The 25,383-nt window shown below is 44.4% G+C and overlaps 1 protein-coding gene across 1 annotated transcript; it reads left to right on the top strand.

The window, feature by feature from the left end:
* The first annotated feature begins 9 nt into the window (after positions 1-9).
* ARL6IP5 (ARF like GTPase 6 interacting protein 5) lies at positions 10-23,803 on the top strand. Its single transcript, XM_002713307.6, has 3 exons — positions 10-214; positions 19,563-19,780; positions 22,189-23,803. Exons 1-3 carry the CDS (start codon positions 39-41, stop codon positions 22,359-22,361), a joined length of 567 nt encoding a protein of 188 aa, XP_002713353.1. The 5' UTR covers positions 10-38; the 3' UTR covers positions 22,362-23,803.
* The last annotated feature ends 1,580 nt before the right edge of the window (positions 23,804-25,383 follow it).

Genomic DNA, 25,383 nt, shown 5'->3' with positions numbered 1-25,383 from the left:
CCAGATTCCGGAGGCGAAGAACCGAAAGCCAAGAAGACATGGACGTGAATATCGCCCCACTCCGCGCCTGGGACGATTTCTTCCCGGGCTCTGACCGCTTCGCCCGGCCGGACTTCAGGGACATTTCCAAATGGAACAACCGTGTGGTGAGCAACCTGCTGTACTACCAGACCAACTACCTGGTGGTGGCTGCCATGATGATTTCCGTCGTGGGGTAAGTGGGGTTCCTCCACCGGGGGTGGGGGGACACTGATCGATCGGGGCCACGGACCCGGGGTCGACACGGGGCGGGGGTCGGGGGCTCCGTGTGCCAGGTCCCGAGATGCAGGGACTCCCACCCCCAGTCCAGGCTCGGCGCCGGCCCCCCACATTTCTGCGCCAGGGCAAACTTGTTCGCAGGGCGAGGCCGCAGCCATCCGGGGGGTGCCCTGCCCTGGCTCTGTCTGTGAACGAGGCGCTGGAGGCAGGGGAGTGGGGGACGTGTTGCCAACCCCGAACCGGGAAGATGACTTTTCCCGGCCCTGTGCCCGGATCAGACTCTTGGCCGGGCAGATGTTTAAAGCACCCTCGCTTTTTTTTTTTTTTTTCGAAAATAGGAAGAAACGGGAGAGCGGTGTAGCCCCGTCCTGGGGCCGGCTGGGGCGGGCGCCGCCCAGGCAAGCCTGGGGCGAGGAGGGCGCGGGCCCAGGTGGCGGTGTGCATATGGGCTTCTAAGAGGCGGCCGGCCCTTCTGGGGTCTCTGCCTAGCGCCTGCCTGGCCGCACGCGAAAGCTGGGAGCCAGGGGCTGGGTGTCCCCTGGTGGCGCATCTCCCAGAGTGGAGCGAAGGCTGCGCAGACTCTGGGAACGGGGCCTTTTAGCTCTTTCTCCCAAGAGTTGCCAGCCGTGGTCGCCTTCTGTGTTCTCACACGCCAGCCTGGGATCTCAGTGTTATGGAAATGCGTGTTCAGTACTTAAAAGTGCCTTGTGTTAATTAATTAAGATTGCACACACACACCCTCCTTCCATTTTTCCGTGCTGTGAGAAATGCTTATCTCACTGTTGCAGGATGGCAGTGATAATCCCAATCTTGCTATCACCTACCTGTTTCTAAGGGAAAAGGCACCCTGAGTGTTTAGGAAGGCCTTCCTTGCCTTTCAAGACATGTCCTAGCAATCACAGAGGGAAAGAGGAAGCTGGCTTGGGAGGAAAAGGAGACATTCAGACTGGGAGGGTTCGGGCTCCCTGTTGGTTGCCACACTCTTGTTGAGCCACCTCTCTGTGGGACCAGGCCCCTGGCCAATGCCGGAGGACATCAGGATGAATCAGACTTGAATCCTGGCCGGAGGGCACGTGGCAGTTGTTGGGAAGCTAAGGGAGCAAAGACACTGCCCAGAGGAGGGGGAAGAGTTCAGGATTTCTGGGTGTGGTGCAGAGCCACAGCTCCTGGGTGAAGTGGAAGTCACCTGTGGGCCGTCATGTGGCCTGTGAAACTGGGAGTTCTGAGACGGACTTGGTGTGCAAAGGGCATGGGCCCCAAGGGGGCTATGACCCAGAGCCAGGGTAAGATTAAGTCTAGGAAGGGCAGGCCAGAGGCAGCTGCCTTCTGGGACCTCCCATGTGTAGGGCTTGAAGCTCCTTTCCAAACACTAACGTATATTGTTTTCAAGTAAGACAAATAGGAACTAGGCCTGCATCTGTTGTTTTTGCTTTCTTTTCCTCTGCTTTCTCTTTGCAAAAAAGCCCGAAGGCCTCTTATCTGGTGATCTGGTTGGGGAGAATTTTTTTGAGCCAACCTCAGAAATTTAGGGCAAGGTTCAACAGGGACCAAACAAGAGTACAGCAATGGCCTTGATGGAATCCATTTTTCACTGGGAAGGCCTGGGGCCAGCCCGAGACTGAGTCCGGTCCCATCATTTGGTGTCTTAGATCAGTTGCTCAGCAGTTTGGGGCTGTTTGATCTTCTCGTTCCCCTTTCAAGTAAGAGTATGTTCATTGTCGGGGATGTTTTTGAAGGAGAAAGTGGAAAGTAGTCACAAAGAGTTTTTAAAAAATGAGTCTTATTTTTAAAAGCTTACAAAAGAAGCAGACCCATAACACAAGTTGTTTTGAAAGCCACACCTATGTGAAATGTGAAATTTCCTTTGTACTCCAGTAAAAGTTTATATATAACCTTCAGCTGTTTTCTGTGCTCATGCAAACACTCGGTGCTAAATTTCTTTGTAGTTTAATAACAAAATTTTATGCTTGCCTGTGTGTTGGTTACTTTAAGTATGTTACCTGCATTAATTATTTTACCTGCATTAAGGCTTATAGCTCAGTAAATAGGAGAGTGCTTCCAAAAGTTTGTGGGAAAATGGAATTCAAAGAAGTATTTATTTTGGTGCAAAACTTGGAAAGCCGGTTTTTACATAATTCCTGTTTTTCTATGAGGTGCACAGATTTCAATTTTTTGTACCAAAATAAACATACCTTTGAATTTGATTTTCCATGAACATGTTGAAGTACCCTTGTAAGCTAATTTTTAAAAAGATTTTATTTATTTATTTGAGAGGCAGAGTTACAGAGAGGGAGAGACAGAGAGAAAGGTCTTCCATCTGCTGGTTCACTCCCCAAATGGCCACAACAGCAGGAGCTGTGCTGATCCAAAGCCAGGAACCAGAAGCTTCTTCCAAGTCTCACATGTGGGTAAAGGGGCCCAAGCACCCTGGCCATCTTCTACTGCTTTCCCAGGCCACAGAAGAGAGCTGGATCAGAAGAGGAGCACCTAGGACTAGAACTGGTGTCCATATGGGAGCTGGCACCGCAGGCGGAGGATTAACCTACTGTGCCACAGCGGCGGCCCTAATCTGTTCTTTTTATTGTTATTAAACCCATGGCTCAGAGAGATTCAATGACTTACTCAAAATCTTAGCTCTGGGCTTGTGCTCTTAACTATTGTATGCCATCTTCCCATGAGTCATGAGGTCTAGAATATCAGTCTCTTAAAGCTGGAAAATAACAGGTACCTTCAGGGTTCGAAAACATAGTTGATTCTGGGGCATTCTGAGGAGAACCCAATAGATGGGTGGGTCAGAACAGACCTGGAGGCTGTTCACCTGGATCCTCTGCTGGCATCTGATGGTTTCTCCTCAGATCTTGGTAGAGCAGAAATGGAAACCAGGCCTGGGTGCGGCCCCGGGGGCAGGGTCTGTGGTCCTTGGATGTTGCATCTCCTGCTGGTGAGGAAGCAGCTCAAGGACGTGTTGGCGAGCTCCACCCTCGACTCTCTGCTGTTGAAAATTGGCTTCAGTGAAGGGAGAGAGGGCCTGCTCCTCACACTGCAGGAAGGGAGAGGCAAGACCACGGCAGAGATCATCTGGAACTGGAAACTCAGGGAAGGACTGCCCAAAACAACGTGGAGATCAACAGCGATTCCGATGGAGGGAAAGCCGTGGCTGACGTCCTGCTTTGGCAGAGCTTGCTATCCGTAGTTACAAGCCTGGTCATCATCCTGAAAGCATGGTGTCTCAGGCACGTGGGTCTACTGTGCCTCAGGTTAATGCCGAAGCTCGTCACTGATTGCCCTTCTAGAAGCCACTGTTCATGTCTTCTGGCTCCTTTAGGAGGTGAGAGGTTACGAGCCAGGTGAAGTGAGTTTGAATCACAGTCACTAGCTCTGTGACCTCGGTGAGCCGCCTTGTGCCTCAGTTTCCTCGGCTGTAAAACGAGACTAATTGTAGCACTTCCCTCCAAGGGCTTCTGTGAGGACTGACTGAATTTGTCCCCGCAAGGCCCTTGGAACACTGCCTAGCTCCAGGTTGCTTATTTCTGTCCTTGTTGGCGTGATCAGAGTGTCCTGAGAAGCAGACACGTCTTAGACTCCAGCGCCCAGTCCCCTTGCCCATTCTGTCTCTGCTGCCCACCTCAGCTGTCATCCTGCCTCCTGGAGGAAACATTTTCCCTCAGTCCCATGTGGGAACTGAGCCTCACTCCTTTGTGTTTTCCCTGTTACCCCATGGGCTTACAATTTTAAAAAATTTTATTGACTTATTTGAGAGACAGAAAGAGCACTCTCATGCACTGGTTCATTCTCCCAAGCGCCCTCAACATCAAGTCTGGGCTGGGCTGCGGCCAGGAGCTGGGAATGTAATCCACATCTAATATATGAGCGGCAGGGAACCAATTACTCGAGCCATCATCGTCGCCTCCAGGGTCTGCAGCCGCAGGACACTAGAGTCCAAAGCCAGAGGCGGCTGTCAAACACAGGCACTCAGATGGAGCTTGTGGGTATTCTAACCCTTGTGATAACCACCTGGCCAAATGCCCTCCTTTCAATAGGCTTTTTAGTTGTGTGTTTGTCTCCACTCTGGACTGTGGACTCCTTCAAGACAGAATTGTATGTTTTGCTTGTGGTTATTTTGTCCTTGTCTTTGTTGTTATTGTTATTTTTATTCCCTATATCCCTGAGGCTGGTTGTACAGCAGATAGGTAGTTGGTGAGTGCAAAATAGTCACTAAGTGAATATGAGACTGGTGTGATGACAGGCACCACATTTAACCTACTGAACAGAATAGATTCTCCTGGAGCTCCTAGCAGCACACCAGCACATGGCAACACACTCCTATAGTGAGGAAGTCATCGTTCATTGGTTAGGATTGCTTAGCTGGGTACAGATTTCATTTACAAAGGTTATAATTCATCCTTCATACTAACTTGTATTGTTCTTGGAAAATCTTGGTGAAATACTCCATTGCAAGGTTTCTCAAGCTCAGCACTATGGACATTTTAGAAAGTATCGTTCTTTGTCAGGGGGGCTGTCCAGTGCATTGTGAGTTAGCACAATTCCTGGCCCTGTCCCCCTCTTGGACCTAGTAGCATCCCCCACATCTAGCGTATCCTGACACTAGAAATGTCTTTTAGGCATTGCTAGTTGTTGAGAACTACTGCCTGGGAAGTCATGATGATTCCTCAGTACTAGCATTCCCTAAATGCAAGTTGCTTCATAACAAGTTTCGAAAATCGAGTTCTTGACTATTACATAGCAAAGCAGGTTGACTTCCGTTTCTTGCTCCTGACCTTTCAAACCTAAGAATGGAGTAGATTGGAAGTTTCACACAGCTTTGGTCATTATCCTCAACTTCTTAAATGTGTTATACTGTCTTCCTTTTATTAGTCTGGCCTGATAGATTCTACTTGTTCCACAGACTCAGTCTTAATATTTTTTGATGGAGTTCTGGCATTTGCTTTTATCAGCTTTCTGCTCAGAAGTTCACTTAGCCTGGAGTTCCAGTGGTACAAAATAGGAGTTAAAGGACTTATATAACTTAAAGTGCATCAGAACCTAGTAAGTAACACTCAAGCATTAGATGCTGTTATTATTACATTAGAATGTAGGTGGGGCCGGCACTGTGGCATAGTGGTAAAGCCGCCACCTGCAGTGCCAGCATCCCACATGGGCACTGGTTCGAGTCCCGGCTGCTCCACTTCCAGATCCATCTCTCTGCTATGGCCTGAGAAAGCAGTGGAAAATGTCCCAGGTCCTTGGACCCCTGCACCTGTGTGGGAGACCCAGAAGAGACTCCTGGCTCCTGGCTTTGGATCTACACAGCTCTGGCCACTGCAACCAACTGGGGAGTGAACCAGCAGATGGAAGACCTCTGTCTCTCTCTGCCTCTCGTTCTCTCTCTGTATAACTCTTTCAAATAAATAAATCTTAAAAAAATAAATAACCTAGGTTATAGGCATATTTGAAATTCTCACTTCTTGCCAGAGTATATTCTCTTGGGCCAAAGAAGTATAAGATGATAGATGCACGTGAGTGTTACTGTCATAGTTGCAACTTGTGGGATTTTATTTATTTATTTACTTAGGAGACAGAGAGCAAGCTCCCATCTGCTGGTTCATTTTCCAAATGCCTGCAATGCCTAGGACTGGGCCAGAATCCAAGCTAGGAGCTGGGAACTCAATCGGGGTCTCCCACATGGGTGGCAAGGACCTAATTCCTTGAGCCACCACCACTGCCTCCCAGGGTCTGCATTAGCAGAAAGCTGAAGTCAGGAGCTGGAGCGTGGAATCCAACCTAGGTACTGTGATAAGGGAGGCAGACGAGACTAAACACCTGCCCTGAAACTTGTATTTCTTAAAGAACTTTGCTTCCCTCAGAGGCTTGACTAAATCTTTTGAGATTGAGGTATCACTTCGGAAGAGATTGAATGACTTAAAAGGAGTAGCGTGAATAACATGCTAGGGGATGTGTGTGGTGCGGGAAATCACTTTGGGTACTTTAAATCCAAAAAGAACAGATGCCTACGGTTAAAGAGGCCCTGACTTACCCTTCCTCTCCTCGACACGAGGAGGCACTCAGAGCTCTTCTCACAGCACACACAGCGAGAATCTCTGCTTGACTTTCAAACTGAAAAGCAAAGGCAGCAGCTGATGGCACCTGCAGTTGAAGCACTGAGCCTGTAAATCATTCTGGTTGTTAGTGGAAATCTCTATGTGCCGAACAGAATGCCAGAAGATTGGAGCTGGAGCAATCTATTCCAAACGTGGGCCCTAGGACAGCAGCATCCTTCCCCTCGGAGCTTGTCAGATAGAGAGAATCGCAGGCCCTGTTTCAGACCTACTGGGTTAGACTATTTTAATGTGAGTTTCAGAAGATGCATGGGCACATTGAAATTTTTTTTTTTTTTTTGACAGACAGAATGGACAGTGAGAGAGAGAGACAGAGAGAAAGGTCTTCCTTTTGCCGTTGGTTCACCCTCCAATGGCCGCTGCGGCCAGCACGCTGTGGCCGGCGCACCGCGCTGATCCTGGTGTCCCATGGGGTGCAGGGCCCAAGTACTTAGGCCATCCTCCACTGCACTCCGTGGCCACAGCAGAGAGCTGGCCTGGAAGAGGGGCAACTGGGACAGAATCCGGTGCCCCGACCAGGACTAGAACCTGGTGTGCCGGCGCCGCAAGGCGGAGGATTAGCCTCATGAGCTGCGGCGCCGGCCCTGGCACATTGAAATTTTTTTTTTTTTTTTTATCTTTTATTTAATGAATATAAATTTCCAAAGTACGTCTCATGGGTTACAATGGCTTTCCCCCCCATACCGTCCCTCCCACCCACCACCCTCCCCTTTCCCACTCCCTCTCCCCTTCCATTCACATCAAGATTCATTGTCGATTATCTTAGTATACAGAAGATCAGCTTAGTATCCCTTAAGTAAGGATTTCAACAGTTTGTTCCCACACAGAAACATAAAGTGAAAAATAATAGATGATTTTTTTTTAAATGATGATGAAATCAGATCAGACCTATTGTCATGTTTAATCCCAGTGAGAGTCAAGTTGGGAATTGATAGTTTCTTTTTTTTTTTTTTTTTAACAGAAGATCAGTTTAGTGTACATTAAGTAAAGATTTCAACAGTTTGCACCCCCATAGAAACACAAAGTGAAATATACTGTTTGAGTACTCGTTATAGCATTAAGCCTCAGTGTACAGCACATTAAGGACAGAGATCCTACATGAGGAGTAAGTGCACAGTGACTCCTGTTGTTGACTTTACAAATTGACACTCCTGTTTATGGCATCAGTAATCTCCCTATGCACCAGTCATGAGTTTCCAAGGCTATGGAAGCCCCTTGAGTTCTCCGACTCTTATCTTGTTTAGACAAGGTCATAGTCAAAGTGGAGGTTCTCTCCTCCCTTCAGAGAAAGGCACCTCCCTCTTTGAAGACCTGTTCTTTCCACTGGGATCTCACTCACAGAGATCTTTTTGCCAGAGTGTCTTGGCTTTCCATGCCTGAAATACTCTCATGGGCTTTTCAGCCAGATCCGAGTGCCTTTAGGGCTGATTCTGAGGCCAGAGTGGCACATTGAAATTTAAGAAGCGTTAGTCTCTTCTGACTCAAAAGAAACACTTCAAAATTTCAATTTGCATAAATGTAGCTGTATGCCTAGTTGTCACCTTCAGAGAGTCTAAATGTATAGGTGTTGGCTGAATCCAGGCATCTGGTTTTGTTGGTTTTATTTCTTTCCTATTCTTGAAGCGGTTGTGCTAATACCTCCGTTACAGTTGGGAACTACTCATTCTACTGCATCCCCTGACTTTTAGAAATATTAAGGCTTGATGTCACATGGTTAATTGGCACTTAAGCTGCTAGTAGTAGCTTGGTTTATTGATAGGAAGTGAAATAACTTTTCCTTCATATGGCTTATTGCAAGATTTATAAAGCTCTTGCTAACCAAATTCAACTGATCTTAACATTTATAGTTTTGTGCCTGTCTCAAAAATTGCTTCTTGGAGCTGGTGTTGTGGCACAACGGGTTAAGCCGCAATTGCATTGCCAATATCCCATATCAGAGTGCCTGTAGGAGCCCCAGCTACTTTTCTTCTGACCCAGATTCCCACTAATGCACTAGGACCCCTGCCACTCATGTGGGAGACCAGGATGGAGTTTCTGGCACCATCTGGGGAGTGAATTAGCAGATGGAAGTTCTCTCTCTTTCTCTCCCTCTCTCTCTGTCACTCAGCTTTTCAAATAAATATATAAATCCTTAAAAACATTTTCTTCCTTCCTTCTGAACTTGTATTTTCCAATGTGGCTTCAGAATCACCAAGTACACCCAGAATTTGCCACATATGAATGCCTCTGCCGCTCCTCCAACCAGAAAGGCGTCTTTACGCCCACTGGTATGCATTTATGCCACTCCCTTAAGGATGAACAATGCGGCTGATGAATGAATGAGTCCATGTTTTCTTGGCTAACATAACTGCTCACCATGTGGCTTGATAGTTCAACCTATGGAGATATTACAGGAGGGTGGGATCTACAGCTGCTACTTGGTGCTTTGCAGTTTCTCAAGATGGTAAGGACTTTCTGGAAGACTGGTAGCTGTTAGTTGGAGCACATTACAGGAATCGTTTCAAAATGAGTGTGGCGCCATAATATGTTCTCAGCCTGTTGCTGCCAGCAACTGGAATTAAGAACTGTTCGTATTGTTTGTGCCTTCAAATGCTCCAAGGATGAGGAACCAAGTTTCCAGCTGGTAGACAAAGAAAGGGATATATGTAAGTATGAAGGCATTGGCAGGTAGAATGAATTGCAGTCTGTTTATGCTAAAGCTAGTAGAAATGCCCTTTTTAATTTTTGCATTTTTCTAAAATGTATTTGAAAGGCAGAGAGAGACAAAGAGAGAAAGAGAGAGAGAGAGATCTTCCATCTATTGGTTCACTCCTAAACACCCACAATAGACTGGGCTAGGCCAGGCCAGTGTCAGAAGGCGTCCACTGCTGCTTCCTGGGGTATGTGTTAACAGGAAGCTGGAATCAGAGGCAAAGCCAGGACTCAAACCCAAGTACTCCAGTGTGGGATGTGGGCATCCCAAGCAGCATCTCCACTGCCATGCCAAGCACCCGCCCCACACAAGTGGTTTTGAGGTTAATCAGCTTCAACATCAGTTCTACAATAATACTCTTATTTGGATTGCTTTAGTCATCCACTCAACAAAGAGTCCGAAGCACTTACCAACCTCTCAGACACTGTGCTCGGAGATACAGTGGAGAATTAGATAGCTGAGGCTGCTGCTTCATCAAGTTTCAAAGCAGCAAGACAACACTGAACGCCTCATCATTGACTTTTCTACAAGTGTAGCAAGCATTCGGAAATACGCACTCAGTAAACACCAATCCATTCTACCTGACTTAGCTGCTTTCCCCCCATACATGAAGATTACGAAACTCACATGTTGGAAATAACGTATATGGACTGGCGAGATGGTTATTACATGTTACTTGTCCTCACCTGAAGCTCAGATGCCTTCTACTCAGTTGGACGACTATTTACTGAGCACCTACCACATGCCAGTCTGGGCTCTGAAGATATGGTCAGGAACAGAACTCCACCCAGTCTTCCCAGATCCTCCCAGAATTAAGGTCCTCCTGACTGCTCAGCCCCTCTTCATTTGCACCTGAGACAGAGCAAGGGAATGCTGGCATTTGTGACCCTCTAGTAGGTCAAGTGTTTCCTATGAGTGGAGAGCTTTAAGGGGTCTGTTAACAATCATAGAATTTTAACCTAAAAATTCTTTTTCTAATAAAAATCGATTTTTACATCATCTTCTGACACTATGTAATTTTCTTCCTCTTGACCTCTCCCCTCCTTCACCCCAACCCTCCACTGTTTTTTTTTTTTTCTTCCTGCAGCTGTCAACTATTTGGTAGCTTCTGTTTCCTTTCCCTAGATAAGGATTTACAGTGATTCTAGGTAAGTGTGTAAATAAAGGAGGGTACTTTGGATTCCTGGCTTCATCTGTTAGAAGGCAGCACCTGTTGATCAATTTGGAGGCAGAGAGCGCCATAAAGGAAATCCAGGTGTAAAAGGTCAAGGTCCAGTCCTTGACACCTCACTGAGTGGCCATTTTGAAATTTCTTGTCATTTTACTTTTGGACAAATGAATTCCGCCCTTTATCTCTCAGAATATGTACCCCTAATCACTCTTCTGTCTCTTGTGGGGAGCTTGGCTTCCTGTTTCAGAGAACGCTTTCAAGGTCTGTGATCTCAGACAAAACCTGCAGGTTGCCGCCCATCCTGCAAGCGTTCACCATAACAGATAGGATTTCTTGGCCTTCTCTCCTGGTAAGTGTCTTCTGATCGAGACACCTGGAATACAAAGGCCCACTTCTAGTAGAAAACCAGTGCTTCTAAAGGCATTCGGATCCGGCTGAAATACCCATGAGAGTATTTCAGGCATGGAAAGCCAAGACACTCTGGCAAAAAAAAAAAAAAAAACCAAAACCTAAATGAAAGATCTCTGTGAGTGAGATCCCAGTGGAAAGAACGGGTCTTCAAAGAAGGAGGTACCTTTCTCTGAAGGGAGGAGAGAACCTCCACTTTGACTATGACCTTGTCTAAACAAGATAAGAGTCAGAGAACTCAGAGGGCTTCCATAGCCTTGGCAGCTCATGACAAGAGCCTAGGGTGATTACTGATGCCATAAACAAGAGTGTCAATTTGTTAAGTCAACAACAGGAGTCACTGTGCACTTACTCCTCATGTAGGCTCTCTGTCCTTAATGTGCTGTACATTGTGATTTAATGCTATAACGAGTACTCAAACAGTATTTTTCACTTTGTGTTTCTATGTGGGTGCAAACTGTTGAAATCTTTACTTAATGTATACTAAACTGATCTTCTGTATATATAGAAAATTGAAAATGAATCTTGATATGAATGGAAGGGGAGAGAGAGCGGGAAAGGGGAGGGTTACGGGTGGGAGGGAAGTCATCAGGGGGGTGGGGGAAGCCAATGTAGTCCATAAGCTGTACTTTGGAAATCTATATTTATTAAATAAAAGTTAAAAAAAATATATACCTTTGGTAGAAATAAAATTGATGTAGAATAATTGGGGGAAAAAAAAAAAAGAAAACCAGTGCTTCAATTTCACATTCCGCTAACCTACTTCCTGTTCCGCAGCTATACCTTCTTCTTGTCTGAGAGGAAGAAAATACAGAAATTGGGTGTTAGTGCAAGGTGAATAGGAAACTGTTCTGGGAAGGGTGTTTCTATGTCATCAAGCTCATTAGCATTTGTCCAATCCTTTCCAGAGCTCTGTGAGAACCTGCCATGTGACAGTACTTCTGAGAGAGAACCTGCCTTGTAACAATAATTCTTAGAGTTTACTTTCTGTTTTTAATTTATTTTAATAGAAGCAATCAGGAAGAATAATCAGTAAACAAATATCTTCCCACTTTAGTTCCAAAAACTTACTAGTTGTGAGCCTATCTATGAGTTCCTCATTTTTGAAAAAGCACTGATAAGTAAGAGTTTCTTTTACAATTCTGTCTTGGTATATGTCAGAAATTTTCTGTAATAAAAAGTTTCAAAGGATTTGTTGCAGTCTAACCCAAGTTTTGTGCTACTGTTTGTAGATGCATGGCTGTTGGAAGTGTCATTTATTAAGGTTTTCTTTTTTGTTTTTTAAAGATTTATTTATTTGAAAGGCACTTCCTCCAGGCCAAAGCCAGAAGCCAGGAACTCCATCCGAGTATCCCATGTGGGTAGCAGGGCCCAAGCACTCAGGCCATCTTCTGCTTTCTCTGGTGTTAGCAGGGATCTGAACCAGAAGCCGAGCAGCCAGGACTTGAACTGGCACTTGGATATAGGATGCTGACATTGCATGAGGCAACTTAACCCTCTAGGCCACAATGAGAGCCTCAATTTATGGGTTCTAACCCAGCTTCATGAAAAACAAAACAAGCAATCGACTTGATAAATGTAAATGAAACCTCTCGGTTCATAGGTATGCCTTACTGTGGATACTTTTAACATGTCGATTCCTGCAAAGACAGTAGATGTTGATCATTTGGATGGGTCAGTTTGATGGAGCCTACAGAGGATACAGTAAGTAGGATATTATAAGTATACAGTAGATACTATGGCCTTCCTTATTCAATTGGATAAGAAAATCTCATAGGTTACTATGACCCATCTACGATCAAAAAGACGGGCCCTTACCCCACCCTAACTGCTATGAAATCTTACTTCATGACCCATACACCCAGGAAACACTGCTCAAGTTTATTCAAGACTTATTTACAACCAAAGCCTACATTTCTACTTCAAGTCAGCATTTGCGTAAACCAAAGCCATCACAGAAAACTGTTGGATTATTTGAAGAATCAAAGAGCCAGAGGAGCCTGTGGAAGGACAAGTGTGCAGGGAAAGGAATCTCCCTGCAAGCCATCCCTACTCTCCTTCCCATCCTCAGCCTGTAGGTGCAACAAAGCTTACAAAGGCACCTCCGTCAGGGAAGCCCAAGGGCCCTTCTGCCTCATCCTATCAGTTCATACTTGGCCCTTACATTTGCATAGTAGGTGCCTGTTTCCACTTTTGCTTTTTCACTTGTCCCTGGACGTTCCCCCAACCCCTATAGTATTTAGATTACAATGAAAATAATAGTGATTTGTCCAAGATGAGACTCATGTCACTTCATTTATGGCTCATGTCACTTAACTCATGCTGAGCTGGTTTAAATAACATAAAAATGTTTTGGGTTCTTACTTAGCTTTTTTTTTTTTATTTTTTTATTTTTTTTTTTTTTATGAATTATTTTATTCATTTGAAAGACAGAGTTATAGAGAGAGGTAGAGCCAGAGAGAGAGAGAGGGAGGTCTTCCATTCCCTAGTTCACGCCCCCACATGACTGAAACAATCAGAGCTGGGCTGATCCGAAGCCAGGAGCCAGGAGCTTCCTCCAGGTCTCCCACATGGGTGCAGGGGCCCAAGGACTTGGGCCATCTTCTACTGCTTACCCAGGCCATAGCAGAGAGCTGGATCGGAAGAGGAGCAGCCGGGATACGAACCAGCGCCCATATGGGATGCCAGCACTGCAGGCTGAGACTTTAACCCACTGTGCCACAGCGCCGGTCCCTCTTAGCTTTTTCCTTTCAACAAATGCTTACTACCTACTCTGTGCCAGACATTGTGTTAGGTGCTGGGGATAAAACATCACTGTCCCACCCTTATGGAGTTAATCTCTAGAAGAGGTCAGAGACATTCGTTTAATACTCATTGAAAACAATGCAAACCCGCAAGTGTGGTAAGTGCTGTGAAGGAGAGGCATCTGGTGCTGTGCCCTGTTCAGAGAGACTGAGCAAAGGCTGGTGGAGCTGGGACTTGAAGGACGCTGGAATGACTCAGCCAGGGAGAACAGCTTGTGCGAAGGCCTGTGGATGGCCAAGAGGCAGGGGGAGTTCTGGTGAAAGATGGAAGATGAGCCGGGGCACAGAATCAGGAGATGCGACAAGCAAGTTGCCAGGGAGGGCTACTGCTGGCCTGCAGGGGCCCTTGCTGCTAATAACTGGAGGCCTCCCTGCTGTGGTGGTGAATCCAGTCCAAAACCAAGTTGCAGGCTTGGCCTGTTGGGTGTGGCCAGGATTTCAGGCCCACCTACTCTTTCCACCATGCCGTTTTGTTCCAGGCACCAACCACAGGACTGCAAACCATGGCCCTGGCTGCCTTTGCAGCTAGGGACCAGATCCTGGGGAGCCTTGCAGAATGGGCAGAAAATTCTGTTCTTACTCCTAGAGTAGTGAAAAGCAAGAAATTGGGTGGGTGGGTTCATATTTGCGGTGATGCCTCTGGGTGTTTGAGGACCGCTGAAAAACCTCAGCATTTTCACAGAATTCTGTTGTGAGTAACTTGTTCCCTCCCCCAACCCCGCCCCTTTGTTGGTGAGTCAGGCTTACTCAGGAAATGTACTTCAAAAATAGCTTTTTGGGTTAGAAAATTGGAACTCAATGCCAAGCTGCTTCTTAAGCTTAGGAAATATTTCACTGCCTCTTTGGTTCTTGTTGGCATTGCAGCACCCTGGGAGCTACCAGATGTGCACTTGAGTTGATCAGGATCTCTGCTTTGATACATGTTCACTGCCAACTCTGTCATCCGTGGCTTTGCACAAACTTGTTAACTGCCGTGTGCCTTAGCTTGCACCTAAGAAGGGACTTCCAAAAGTTCATGGAGCAGTAAGTGTTTGGCCTGGCTGTTCAGAGGCACGCATTCTATATTGGAATACCTGGATTCAAGTCCTGGCTCCAGCACCTGACTCCAGCTTTACTGCAAATACAAACCCTGGGGGGCAGCAGTGATGGCTCAAGGAATTGGGTCACTGCCACCCACGTGAGAGGCCTGGACTGAGTTGCTGGTTCCTGGCTTTGGCCTGGTTCAGTGCTTGCTGTGTGGGCATTTAGGGAATGAACTAGCAGATAAAAGCTCTCTTTCTTTCTCTCTTTCTCTCTCTCTCTCTCTCTCTCTCTCTCTGCCTTTCAAACAATATTTTTTTAGTTCATGGGAAATGGAATTAAAAGAGAAGTTTATTTTGATGCAAAAAAAAATTTGGAGACCATGAACTTTTTTTTTTCGTAACACACAGTTCCATGTTTCTGAAGCTCCTAGCTCTGAGAGTCTGTGATCCCCTCTCCCTCTTTCTCCCATGGTTTCCTTGGATATGTTTCTCACATTTCTGGGCCTCAATTTATTCATCTGCATAATGGGCCTGGACTCACTCACCTTTGAAGATGCTACTACGAAATTCTATAAGGGGATTCTAAATCTTTGTTTTTTTAAAACAGGTTTGTTTATTTGAAAGACATGAGTGACAGAAAAAGAGGGAGACAGACAGATAAACAGACAGATCTTCCATCCACTGGTCACTCCCCAAATGCTTGCAAGAGTCAGAGCTAGACCAGACTGAAGCCGGGAGCTGGAGCCTGGAACTCTATCCAGGTCTCCCACATCAGTGGCAGGGACTCAACTACTTGAGTCACCATCTGCTGCCTGCTGAGGCACATTTAGCAGAAAGCTGGATCAGAAGCCAGGTGGCCAGGACTTGAATCAAGTACTCTTATATGGGCTTCCGAGTGGCAGCTTAACCCGCTGTGCCACGATGCCTGTAACCCCTCTAAACCTTTTCACAACCATAAATGACTCTACTAGAATTTTTAACTATATCAGGAAAAATGGATTGTTTCTTGGAATCGGGTCATATTACACGTAAATATTGTATCCCTAATAAAAGGACATTTAATATTTTTGATTTACAAAACTAGGTCCTACACCAAGGACAGAAACATCAAATGATCAATCTCTCTCCCTCTCTCTTACAACTGCCAGTGAGCGAAACTCCACCCAGCAGAGCCCAGCGGCAGTTGTCCACATGAAGGATGGGTAGCATATTTTTGGAAAGTCTTGTCTTAAACCTTCTTGGGGTTTATCCTGACTGGTGTGACAACCAGCCCAGCCGTTGACTAAAAAGCATCTTGGACAAGAACTGGTTCCCAAATTCCTGCACTCACTAGAGAACGAAATTAATCTCTCTCTCTCTCTCTCTCTCTCTCTCTCTTTCTGTGTGTGTGTGTGTGTGTGTGTGTGTGTCTCATTTGGCTCCATGTTCTGGTGGCTGCCAGGGCAGTGCAGCACTATGCGTTTTCTTGCTTCTCAGAATGGAATTGTTCGTAATCAGAACATGGAGAAAGCTATTATTTCTGCTATCAGGAACTTTGTTAGTTGTTTTTGCCAGCTTGGAAACTTGGCTACTTTCTAATTATAGCTTGTGCTGGGCGTTGTAAACCAAAACCAGTTCTATAGGACTCCTTGCCCTGTCCCTTTCCCTTGAACATGAGCCACAGGAACAGGTGAAAAGCAAATTTGGAATTGCTCGTCAGGCCTGGGTTTTTCATTGTTCTTTGCCCTGGGCTTTATTTAGACATTCAACATGGATGTCTACTTTACTTGTCCAGAGGAAAATAGGAAAAAAAAAAGAAAAAAAAACTCAACATGGATTGATTATAAGCTTCATTTCATGAATTATTTTTAATAAGTATGCTAGAGAGAACAGAGGAAGTGACCATTGGTGCTTTGCTGGCAACCAGTCATCTTTTTATGGCTTGTGCAGCTTCCTCAGACCTGAATCCTCCATTCTAGTTCTTTGTATGAATGTCGATCTTTGCTTTGCTGTATGGCTCAGGAATGTTTGGGTGGGTGATAGGTCAAAGTCAAGACTTGGTGGAAAAAAAAAAAAAAAAAAACTTGGTGAAGGAGTTTGTTTCTTTCATGCTCATTTCCCTGAATTTATGTATTCATTTTTAAAGTTTTTTTTTAATTCAAGTAATATGTGGCTATTGAAAAAAATAAGAAAATAGAAAGAAGCAAATGGAATAAAGCACCTAGACTAACTAGTAGAGTCTTTGGTATAATTTCTCTCAGAATTTTTTGGTACTAGGAATGAGATTTATTAACCTTGAAGAGTTTCTGGCCTCTCCATTCTGTCTCCTTACCACCTGCCAAAGAGGATTTTGGGTTTTTTTTTTTTTTTTTTTTTTTTTTTTAAGATTTATTTATTTAGAAAGAGTTACAGAGAAAGAATGACAGACACAAAGAGATCTTCCATCCATTCTCAAGATGGCCACAATGGCCAGGACTGGGCCAACCCAAAGCCAGGAGTTTCTTCTGGGTCTCCCTATGGGTGCAGGGGCCCAAGCACTTGAGCCAGCTCCCATTGCTTTCCCAGATGCATTAGCAGGGAGCTGGATCAGAAGTGGAACAGCCTGGACACAAACTGGTGCTCATCTGGGATGCTAGCCCAGAGGATTTTGGTTTTGCCCTGATTTTTTTCTTCATCAGGCCTATAAAGATATCTTTCTTTCCCAAATTAATCTGGGGGTTATATTTGTAAGTTGCTGACCATCTAGGTTGTTTCTAAGAATTTGTCATCATAAATACCACTGACATAAATACTGTAACAACTCTATATTTGCATTTTTATTTATTTCCTTAGTCTTATTCAGAGGAGGGGTTTACTGGCTTGAAGAATGTACATATTTATTTGCAAATGTTTTGAATGAAATAAGCACTTTATTGTAAGGTTTAGTTCTACTACTTTTTCCACTATTTACTTATACTCTTACCATTGTTACTCAATTCTGTGCTTTTTTAAAAAAAATTAAAAAAGATTTCTTTGTTGGAGAGGCAGGATTACAGAGGGAGAGAGGGAGCGAGCGAGAGAGATAGAGATAGAGATCTTCATCCACTGGTTCACTCTCCAAATGCCTGAAATAGTTAGAGCTGAGCCAGACCTGAGCCAGGAGCTTCTTCTGTGTCTCCCACATGTGTGGGGGGGCCCAAGCACTTGCTTTCCCAGGCAGCTGAATCCAGGAGCTGAATCCGAAGTGGAACAGCTGGGACTTGAAGTGGGGTCCACATGGGATGCAGGCAGTGGCTTGGCCCACTGTGCCAAAGTACCGACACCCAATTCTGTGCTTTTCAATAGAATCTTTTTCTTTTTTTACTTTTTCAAAGCAATTTGACATTAATTATATTCCTTGATTTCACTCAGTAAGGTGTGAAAAATGTTCTCTTAATTTAAAACTATTGAAAATAGCTTATGTGTTTCAGTAGACAGAATCAGAGCTAAAATTTAGAGGATTTTTTTAAAAGAACTGTGGTTATGTTAAAAATCAATTCAAGTATGAGTCCTTCGTTTGTCCCAATACAGAAAAAGTAAGCTCTTACCTCACCTTTCTGCATTCTGTCTTCCCCCATTCCTCATTTTCAGGTCAGTTGTGTTGATACTTAGTGCATGATACAAGCACCTCATCCTTCATGAGAAAAAAAAAATCTGTTAACCTCTAGGGTAAAAAGTTAGCAACTCATTCTACTTCCATTCTGCAAATACCTTGTTAGCTGTTTTGAACACACAGTGAGTTAAGGTGGGGACTACAATGCCCAGTCATTTTCATTTATAAAATACTTGGTCTACATTTCTTCTTCCTGGTATGTTCCCTCCATTACCAAGGATAGTGTAATTGCTCTCATGCAATAAAGACCTTTGGCTCTGAAGTGCTCGGAAATCTCCATTAATCTCCTAATGATACTTTGAGCCTTTAGAAAAGTGTATAATGTGCCCTCTATTCATCCATTCAAATGCCTCCATGGAGCAGGCAGGTGATACAAGAGAGTGATTCGGGCCAGCTCTTAGGAAAACTATTCTTTTTTTTTTTTTTTTTTAAGATTTATTTATTTATTTGAAAGAGTTACACAGAGAGGAGAGGCAGAGAGAGAGAAAGAGAGAGAGAGTCTTCCATCTGATGGTTCACTCCTCAATTGGCTGCAATGGCTGGAGCTGCGCCGGTCCGAAGCTAGGAGCCAGGAGCCAGGAGCTTCTTCCAGGTCTCCCACGTGGGTGCAGGGGCCCAAGGACTTGGGCCATTTTCTACTGCTTTCCCAGGCCATAGCTGAGAGCGGGATTGGAAGTGGAGCAGCCGGGTCTTGAACCGGTGCTTATATGGGATGCTGATGCTTCAGGCCAGGGCGTTAACCTGCCACAGCCCCGGCCCCAGGAAAACAATTCCTAATGGCTGCTCACTTTGGGCTTTGTCAAGGATGCAGGAGAGAGTGGTGAGAACTGAGGCTAAATAGAGAGCATTTATTCTATCGGATTGAGAAGATACTTCACCCAGGTGTTGACATGTAGGAAAACGGGTCTAGTGTTGCTAAATTGTCTTGTTCCAGGTGAGGCAAGAAACCCCATGTTTTCTGGTGGTTGTTTTTTTTTTTTTTTTTTTTTTTTCCTACAACATGAGAATCAAGTAAAAGTTTAAAAAAAAAAATCTTACCAGGACAAATGAAATGTGAATTTCAACTGGATCTAGCACATCAAGCCCTCTATTCTATATTTATCTATCAAGCAAGCTTCAATGAGGCTTGAAATACTCCTGAAGAGCTACTGAAATACAACGTACTGTGTGCATACCAGAGTCCAGGGTATATGAACGCTACGCACAACCACTGCAAAAGCAGCTGTAATCCTCAAAATTGTGGGCCTCTCGTTAGGATGACCTGACTCGTTTTGTGCCTCGTGTGAGCTGAGCACCACCATTTTCTCACCTCTATGCCTAAGTTTCTTCATGTGAAGTATGAGTGGCATCTCAGACAGGTAGTTGTGGGGGTCAAATGAGACAACCCAAAGTGCTCAGTTAGCACTCAATCCTTGTCTTTCCTCCCCTTCCAATATCTGCTCCCCCCTGCTGAGCCAGTCTCCTTCTCTTTTGCATTGCAGGTTTCTGAGCCCCTTCAACATGATCCTCGGGGGAATCGTGGTGGTGCTGGTGTTCACGGGGTTTGTGTGGGCAGCCCACAACAAAGACATCCTCCGCCGGATGAAGAAGCAGTACCCCACGACTTTCGTGATGGTGGTCATGCTGGCTAGCTACTTCCTCATATCCATGTTTGGCGGCGTCATGGTCTTTGTGTTCGGCATCACTTTCCCTTTGCTGTGTAAGTGAACCTGAGTTTTCTTTTTCACACATTGTTAAGACAGGTGTTGGAGCAAGTAGCAAGTGTCCAGTGGGAATTATATACATCTTATATGTGCTGGCATGTCGATAAAAGTTCAGAATCTTCTAAAACAGCAGATCAAGACCTAATAGTTCATTAATTTCTTTTTTTATAAGGTTTATTTATTTATTTGAAAGTCAGAATTACACAGAGAGAGGAGAGGCAGAGAGAGAGAGAGAGAGAGGTAGGGTGGGAGGGAGGTCCTCCATCCGCTGGTTCACTCCCCAGATGGCTGCAATGGCCGGAGCTGCACCAATCCAAAGCCAGTAGCCAGGAGCTTCTTCCAGGTCTCCCACGCAGGTGCAGGGGCCCAAAGACTTGGGCCATCTTCTACTGCTTTCCCAGGCCATAGCAGAGAGCTGGATCGGAAGTGGAGCAGCCGGGACTAGAACCGGCGCCCATATGGGATGCCGGCACTTCAGGCCAGGGCATTAACCCAGTTCATTAATTTCAGAAGTATTTGCTGGACACTCTTATGAGGGCACAACAATAAACAAACACATATAAATCCCAAGTCATACGGCAGGAACATGGCATTGCCTTCACTGAACTCCAGCTCTTTCTGATACTGGAGTCTGCTTGTGATCTTGTACGTGACAGCTTGATTGTCCCGATACAGGAAACAATCCATTTGTCACTTGGAACTATTTGCTCTCTACTTGCTTAGAAGATCATAATTAGTTTCAAAAGTTTGGTAAAAGTCTGTGGGATTGACTGGCCCAAATATGCATGCCAAATACTTGGATGCTGGCAGAGAGAACTCAATATTTTCTAAATTATGAATGGATTATTTACTAAGACCCCAAATACTTGAAGCCTGAAATCAAGAACAAATACTCATAAAATCCCTGTCTCATCAGCAGAAATCCAATTAAAATTCTGGGGTCAAGAACGTTTCTTTAATTTGTTGCATTTCACAAGTGCATTTATTCTATTAAATATTCATTGGAATTTTGTTAGATTAAGCTCAGAACTTTATGAATTGCATACCTTGCTGAAGAAAATACTTGAATCAGTGAAGTCACACTTGAAATTTGTTCAAGTTGTTCTCATGTGCCATGAGTTTAGTATTTCAGTGATTCTGTTTAAACATTCTGCTTGTTAACGTTGGTCTCTCTCCACATCACAGCCTGAGACAGGCCAGGGAAATGGAATGTATGACAGGCAGTGAGTCTAGGGTCCTGACCTCTCTTTCCTGATCTTCTGGAAACCAGAAGGTGATTTGAACCAGTCATCTCTGATGGACTGAGATTACTCATCTATCACATAAGGAAATGACATACAAGCAGTGATTCCCAAGCTTTGATAATCGTGACAGTCATCAGGGTGGATTTTTACAATATCAGCTTCCCAGGCACATCCCTTGGGGATCTTGATTCTGTGCAACAGTGGTACCCAAAGGCCCTGTGTTTTTAGAAAGCTCCTTGGATGTTTCTGATGACATCTAGGCTGGGAACCTCCAGAGATAATCCACTTCAGTATCTGTCAAAATAAGGGTTCAAGATCTACCTGCATAGAATCATCCACAGGGACTGTCAACATGGCAGATTCTTAGAACCATACCCTAGTCTCAGTCTGAATCTTGGGTGGTGGAGACGGGGGTCTTCTCCATTTATCAGGCGGTCTGGGTTATTTGGATTTACATGGAAGCTGAAAAGCCACTGGTGTAAATTACATGGGGTGGGGATGGGGCACAGCTTGTTTACAGTAGACACCCTGGCCCGAGTCCTTAAGATTCTGGCTCAGGAAGTCTTGGAGAGGGGCAAAGGAATCTGTTAATCAACAAACTAGGAATTCAAACAAATTTGAGCAGCAACGGGCCATGTAAGCGCTAGAAAACCTTTAGGTTTTGTAAAATCTAGAAATACATGCACCACTTTGGAAAACTGGCTCTTAGGAGGTAGCCTGCTTGTAGCCTTCACCCTCCTGCCTTCTGCAAAGAACAAAATACAGATAGTCCCTGAATTGAGCAGGAGTTCCTTTCTGGAAGACCTTGGGTGCATCCATTTCTGTGTGGGTTGGAAGGACATTGATTCACTTTGAATTTCAGGGTCTCTAAGAAGCATGGCCGTGCAAGGTGCTGACGTCAGCGTATTCAGGAAGGAATGTGGCTGAGAGGCGATGGTCCTTCCTGCTCAACACAGGGTTTTCCATCACACATAGGAAAGCTATGTGTGACTCAACAAAGAGCTGGACAGGAAATATTTGAGAGCCTGGATCGATGAGGGAATCAGATTGGACTGCAGCTAACCAAGATAGTTTACTTCAAGTGGGAAGAGAGGGAGTAATGTCGATGTGGCGAATGGGAGTCGCTGCTTTGGTGCTAACCGTGTGTCACTTCTCTGCAGTGATGTTCATCCATGCCTCGCTGAGACTTCGGAATCTCAAGAACAAGCTGGAGAATAAAATGGAAGGCATAGGGCTGAAGAGGACACCCATGGGCATTGTCCTGGATGCCCTAGAACAGCAGGAAGACAACATCAACAAATTCACTGAGTACATCAGCAAAGTGAAGGAGTAAATGGTAGCTTCTCTGGTGATAGGGTGGCAGCAGAAATAGAGTTACCATTCACCCTTGACCAGACCCACTTTCTGTTTGTGTTTTTGAAATAGGAGGCACACGCACACCCAACTACCTATGGCAGCATGCATGTGTAGGCCCAGCCGTTAACAGCTCTGGTGTTACAGAGGAAAGGCCTCAAAAACTGAAAGAAAACACTCCCCACCCTGCCCAGCACGTCCAGAGTTTCAAGTTTGTTTATGCAAACTGGTAGGAAATGGCTCATGACTATTTCTTGAGAGGAGTAAAAGAATTAGGGATTCCACAGCAACAATACTGCTATCTTGCAGGGGAGAAAGTAGTTGTAAAATATCAAGGCCATAGGAGTACATGAAAGGCTGTTGAAGTAGATAATGCCACGCGTGAGCTTGTATCAAATCCCCTTGAGCTAATCCCTCCCCGGAAAATTCCCTAGGATTCTCATGTGTGGGGTATAAATTAGCTGAGTTTTTATTATTATTCTTTTAAAATCAAAGATGATCTCTATCACTTGGCCTCCTGTTTGACGTGCAGTGGAAACTGGAGAAACCAGTTGTTTATACTTTGTTTACAAATATAAAGATAGCTGTCTAGAATATTTTGTTAAAGTTTTGTAAATTTTTGAAATGCTAGTCATATGTTTTTCTCCAGCCTGTACTCGTTGCAAACTTCATGGTTTCTTCCTTACAGAGATTACAGCTGTGTTACCTGTATTATTCTTGACAGACTTGTTTAAAAAAAAGACAAAATAAATAAAGCGAAATGAGTTTGGTTTATATAGCACTTTGTTGTTATAATGAAAAAAAGTGTTTAAGAGTATTTCAAATTTTTTTAAATTGTTTAATTCTTAACTGGAACATTTGGCCAGAAGGAAATGAATTTACATCTTCTTAATTCTTGTGCTCTCAGAGAGCAAAATAGGCTCTTTGAAATTTGAAAATCATCTTGAAATGACCAAGCAAAAAGACTTAAAAATGACAATGACCAGCTTCTGCAGTTCGTCAGAATTTTACACATCAATTGTTACAGCCATACGCTTTTATAGATACACATTAGAATTAAGATAGCATGGGTTTATATATTCTATTACTTTCATCTCTTTTTCTCTTATGTGTTTAGGAATAGGTTATAAAAAATTTTTGCTTACCCACTGAGTGATTTCAAAGGTGGCGTGGAAAGCATTTAGGTTTCCCTAATGGTGAGCTGGGAAGAGAACTGGATCAGTACTTACTGAAGAAACTCTCTGTGTGTCCTAGGATGAAGAAGCAATAGTATGTGCTGTGCTTAATTTTTCTTGTATCGTTGTTTCTCAGCTAAGGTACAGCCTTCCTGTTAACACATCATTATCACCAGGACTTCACAGACATGGTCTAGAATCTGTATCCTTACCCAAAAGCGAAGAATAAAATTGATCAAAGTTGTAATTTTTTGTGAGACTTTATTGAATGCACATCACTTTAATATATTAAAAACTCAGTGACAACCCTGTAAGCCATGATGGATGTTCCATATAGCAAACACTATGAGCTTGTGTTTCAAATACTGTTTAACAAAACTTTGATCATTAATTTGAAGCTAGAATAAAATTGAATTCCAGTGGGATTCTTTCTTCAACCTGTCATGGGTTATATACACATTCTAGCCTCTTCCATTCTCTGCATGGTGAATTCTGCTAATTGACATAAATTTGGAAAAACTGACAATTTGAATAAAAAAAAGATACTCACTGTAATAACTAATAGCCAGAGATCAATTCCAGAAGGCTAATAATGGAAAAATATAACACATAAATGTCAATTATCTTCAACAAAGATCTTCAGGGCAGGGTAGCAGACAGAAGAAGAGTAATGTGAACTTCATCTCTTGCCAAAATCTGTATATGGAGGCGGTAAGCTATGAAACTCGATCTTTTCTTTTGGATATCAAGGATTGAAATCTTCTTTCAGAACAATTAGCACTTTTTAGATTGCTGACCTTAATACTGTGGCTGTACAAGCAAATGCAGAAGCACTTTCCAGAAATTCAATTACTGATATACATTAAGCTTTCAAATAATTTAGAGCACTTTTTCCTATCAGATCTGAGCTCCCTATTTATAGTAAGTGCTAGACACTTAAAAAGTTTTATATATTGCAGCCCTTTCTTAACTATCCTGCTTTGTATGCAAAATGTTTTATATTGAAATATTAAAGAGGAAAACAAAGCTTCCTGTTGGCTATTCTAAAATTATTTGATTGAAATGTAAAATTTAAGTTTGGATACTTTTGTGCACTCTAAAACATAGAACCACCATATTTTTTTCCCATAGCTTGTCCTTCCACATAATGCACTGGTTTCCCCATTATATCTTTTACTAGCCTGTTTTATTTGTTACATGCCATTTTTGATTATTTTAAAAGAAAGAAGGCAGGTGCCAATCATTCAGTCAGGTTAAAAAAAAAAAGGCACCAAAGCTTGATTTCCTCATTTCACACCCCTTCTGGTACCAGAAAACCCAAAGTCTATGCATCTGGTGATTAGAAGAATAATTAGGGGTACTAGGAACTTGAGAGGAAAGCACACAGGTACGAGTTGTCGGAGAAGACTCTGTGGAAGAGAGGGGACCTGCCCTGGGAGGGTTTGGGTGGGATAAAAGGGGAGCAGGAGGGAAATCCTTTGTCGAAGGGTCAGCAACAAAGCACAGGGTGTCCATGAAGATGTCCTATCAAGAGGAGTGTAGGCCGCTGCCACAGCTCACTAGGTTAATCCTCCGCCTTGCGGCGCCGGCACACCAGGTTCTAGTCCCGGTCGGGGCACCGGATTCTGTCCCGGTTGCCCCTCTTCCAGGCCAGCTCTCTGCTGTGGCCCGGGAGTGCAGTGGAGGATGGCCCAAGTGCTTGGGCCCTGCACCCACATGGGAGACCAGGAGAAGCACCTGGCTCCTGGCTTCGGATCAGCACGGTAAGCCAGCCACAGCACGCTGGCCGCAGCGGCCATTGGAGGGTGAACCAACGGCAAAGGAAGA

The sequence above is a fragment of the Oryctolagus cuniculus genome, chromosome 10 (assembly GCF_051225735.1).
Source record: "Oryctolagus cuniculus isolate XC-2025 breed Fujian yellow rabbit chromosome 10, ASM5122573v1, whole genome shotgun sequence".
NCBI classification, from domain to species: Eukaryota; Metazoa; Chordata; class Mammalia; order Lagomorpha; family Leporidae; genus Oryctolagus; species Oryctolagus cuniculus.
This window is presented reverse-complemented; position numbering and strand designations above follow the sequence as displayed.

Excerpts from the sequence above, each read along its gene's own strand:
- ARL6IP5 (XM_002713307.6), top strand. The coding sequence starts at position 39 with ATGGACGTGAATATCGCCCCACTCCGCGCCTGGGACGATTTCTTCCCG. Across the intron at positions 215-19,562 it reads ATGATGATTTCCGTCGTGGG|GTTTCTGAGCCCCTTCAACA; the intron begins GTAAGTGGGGTT and ends TTTGCATTGCAG. Across the intron at positions 19,781-22,188 it reads CATCACTTTCCCTTTGCTGT|TGATGTTCATCCATGCCTCG; the intron begins GTAAGTGAACCT and ends ACTTCTCTGCAG.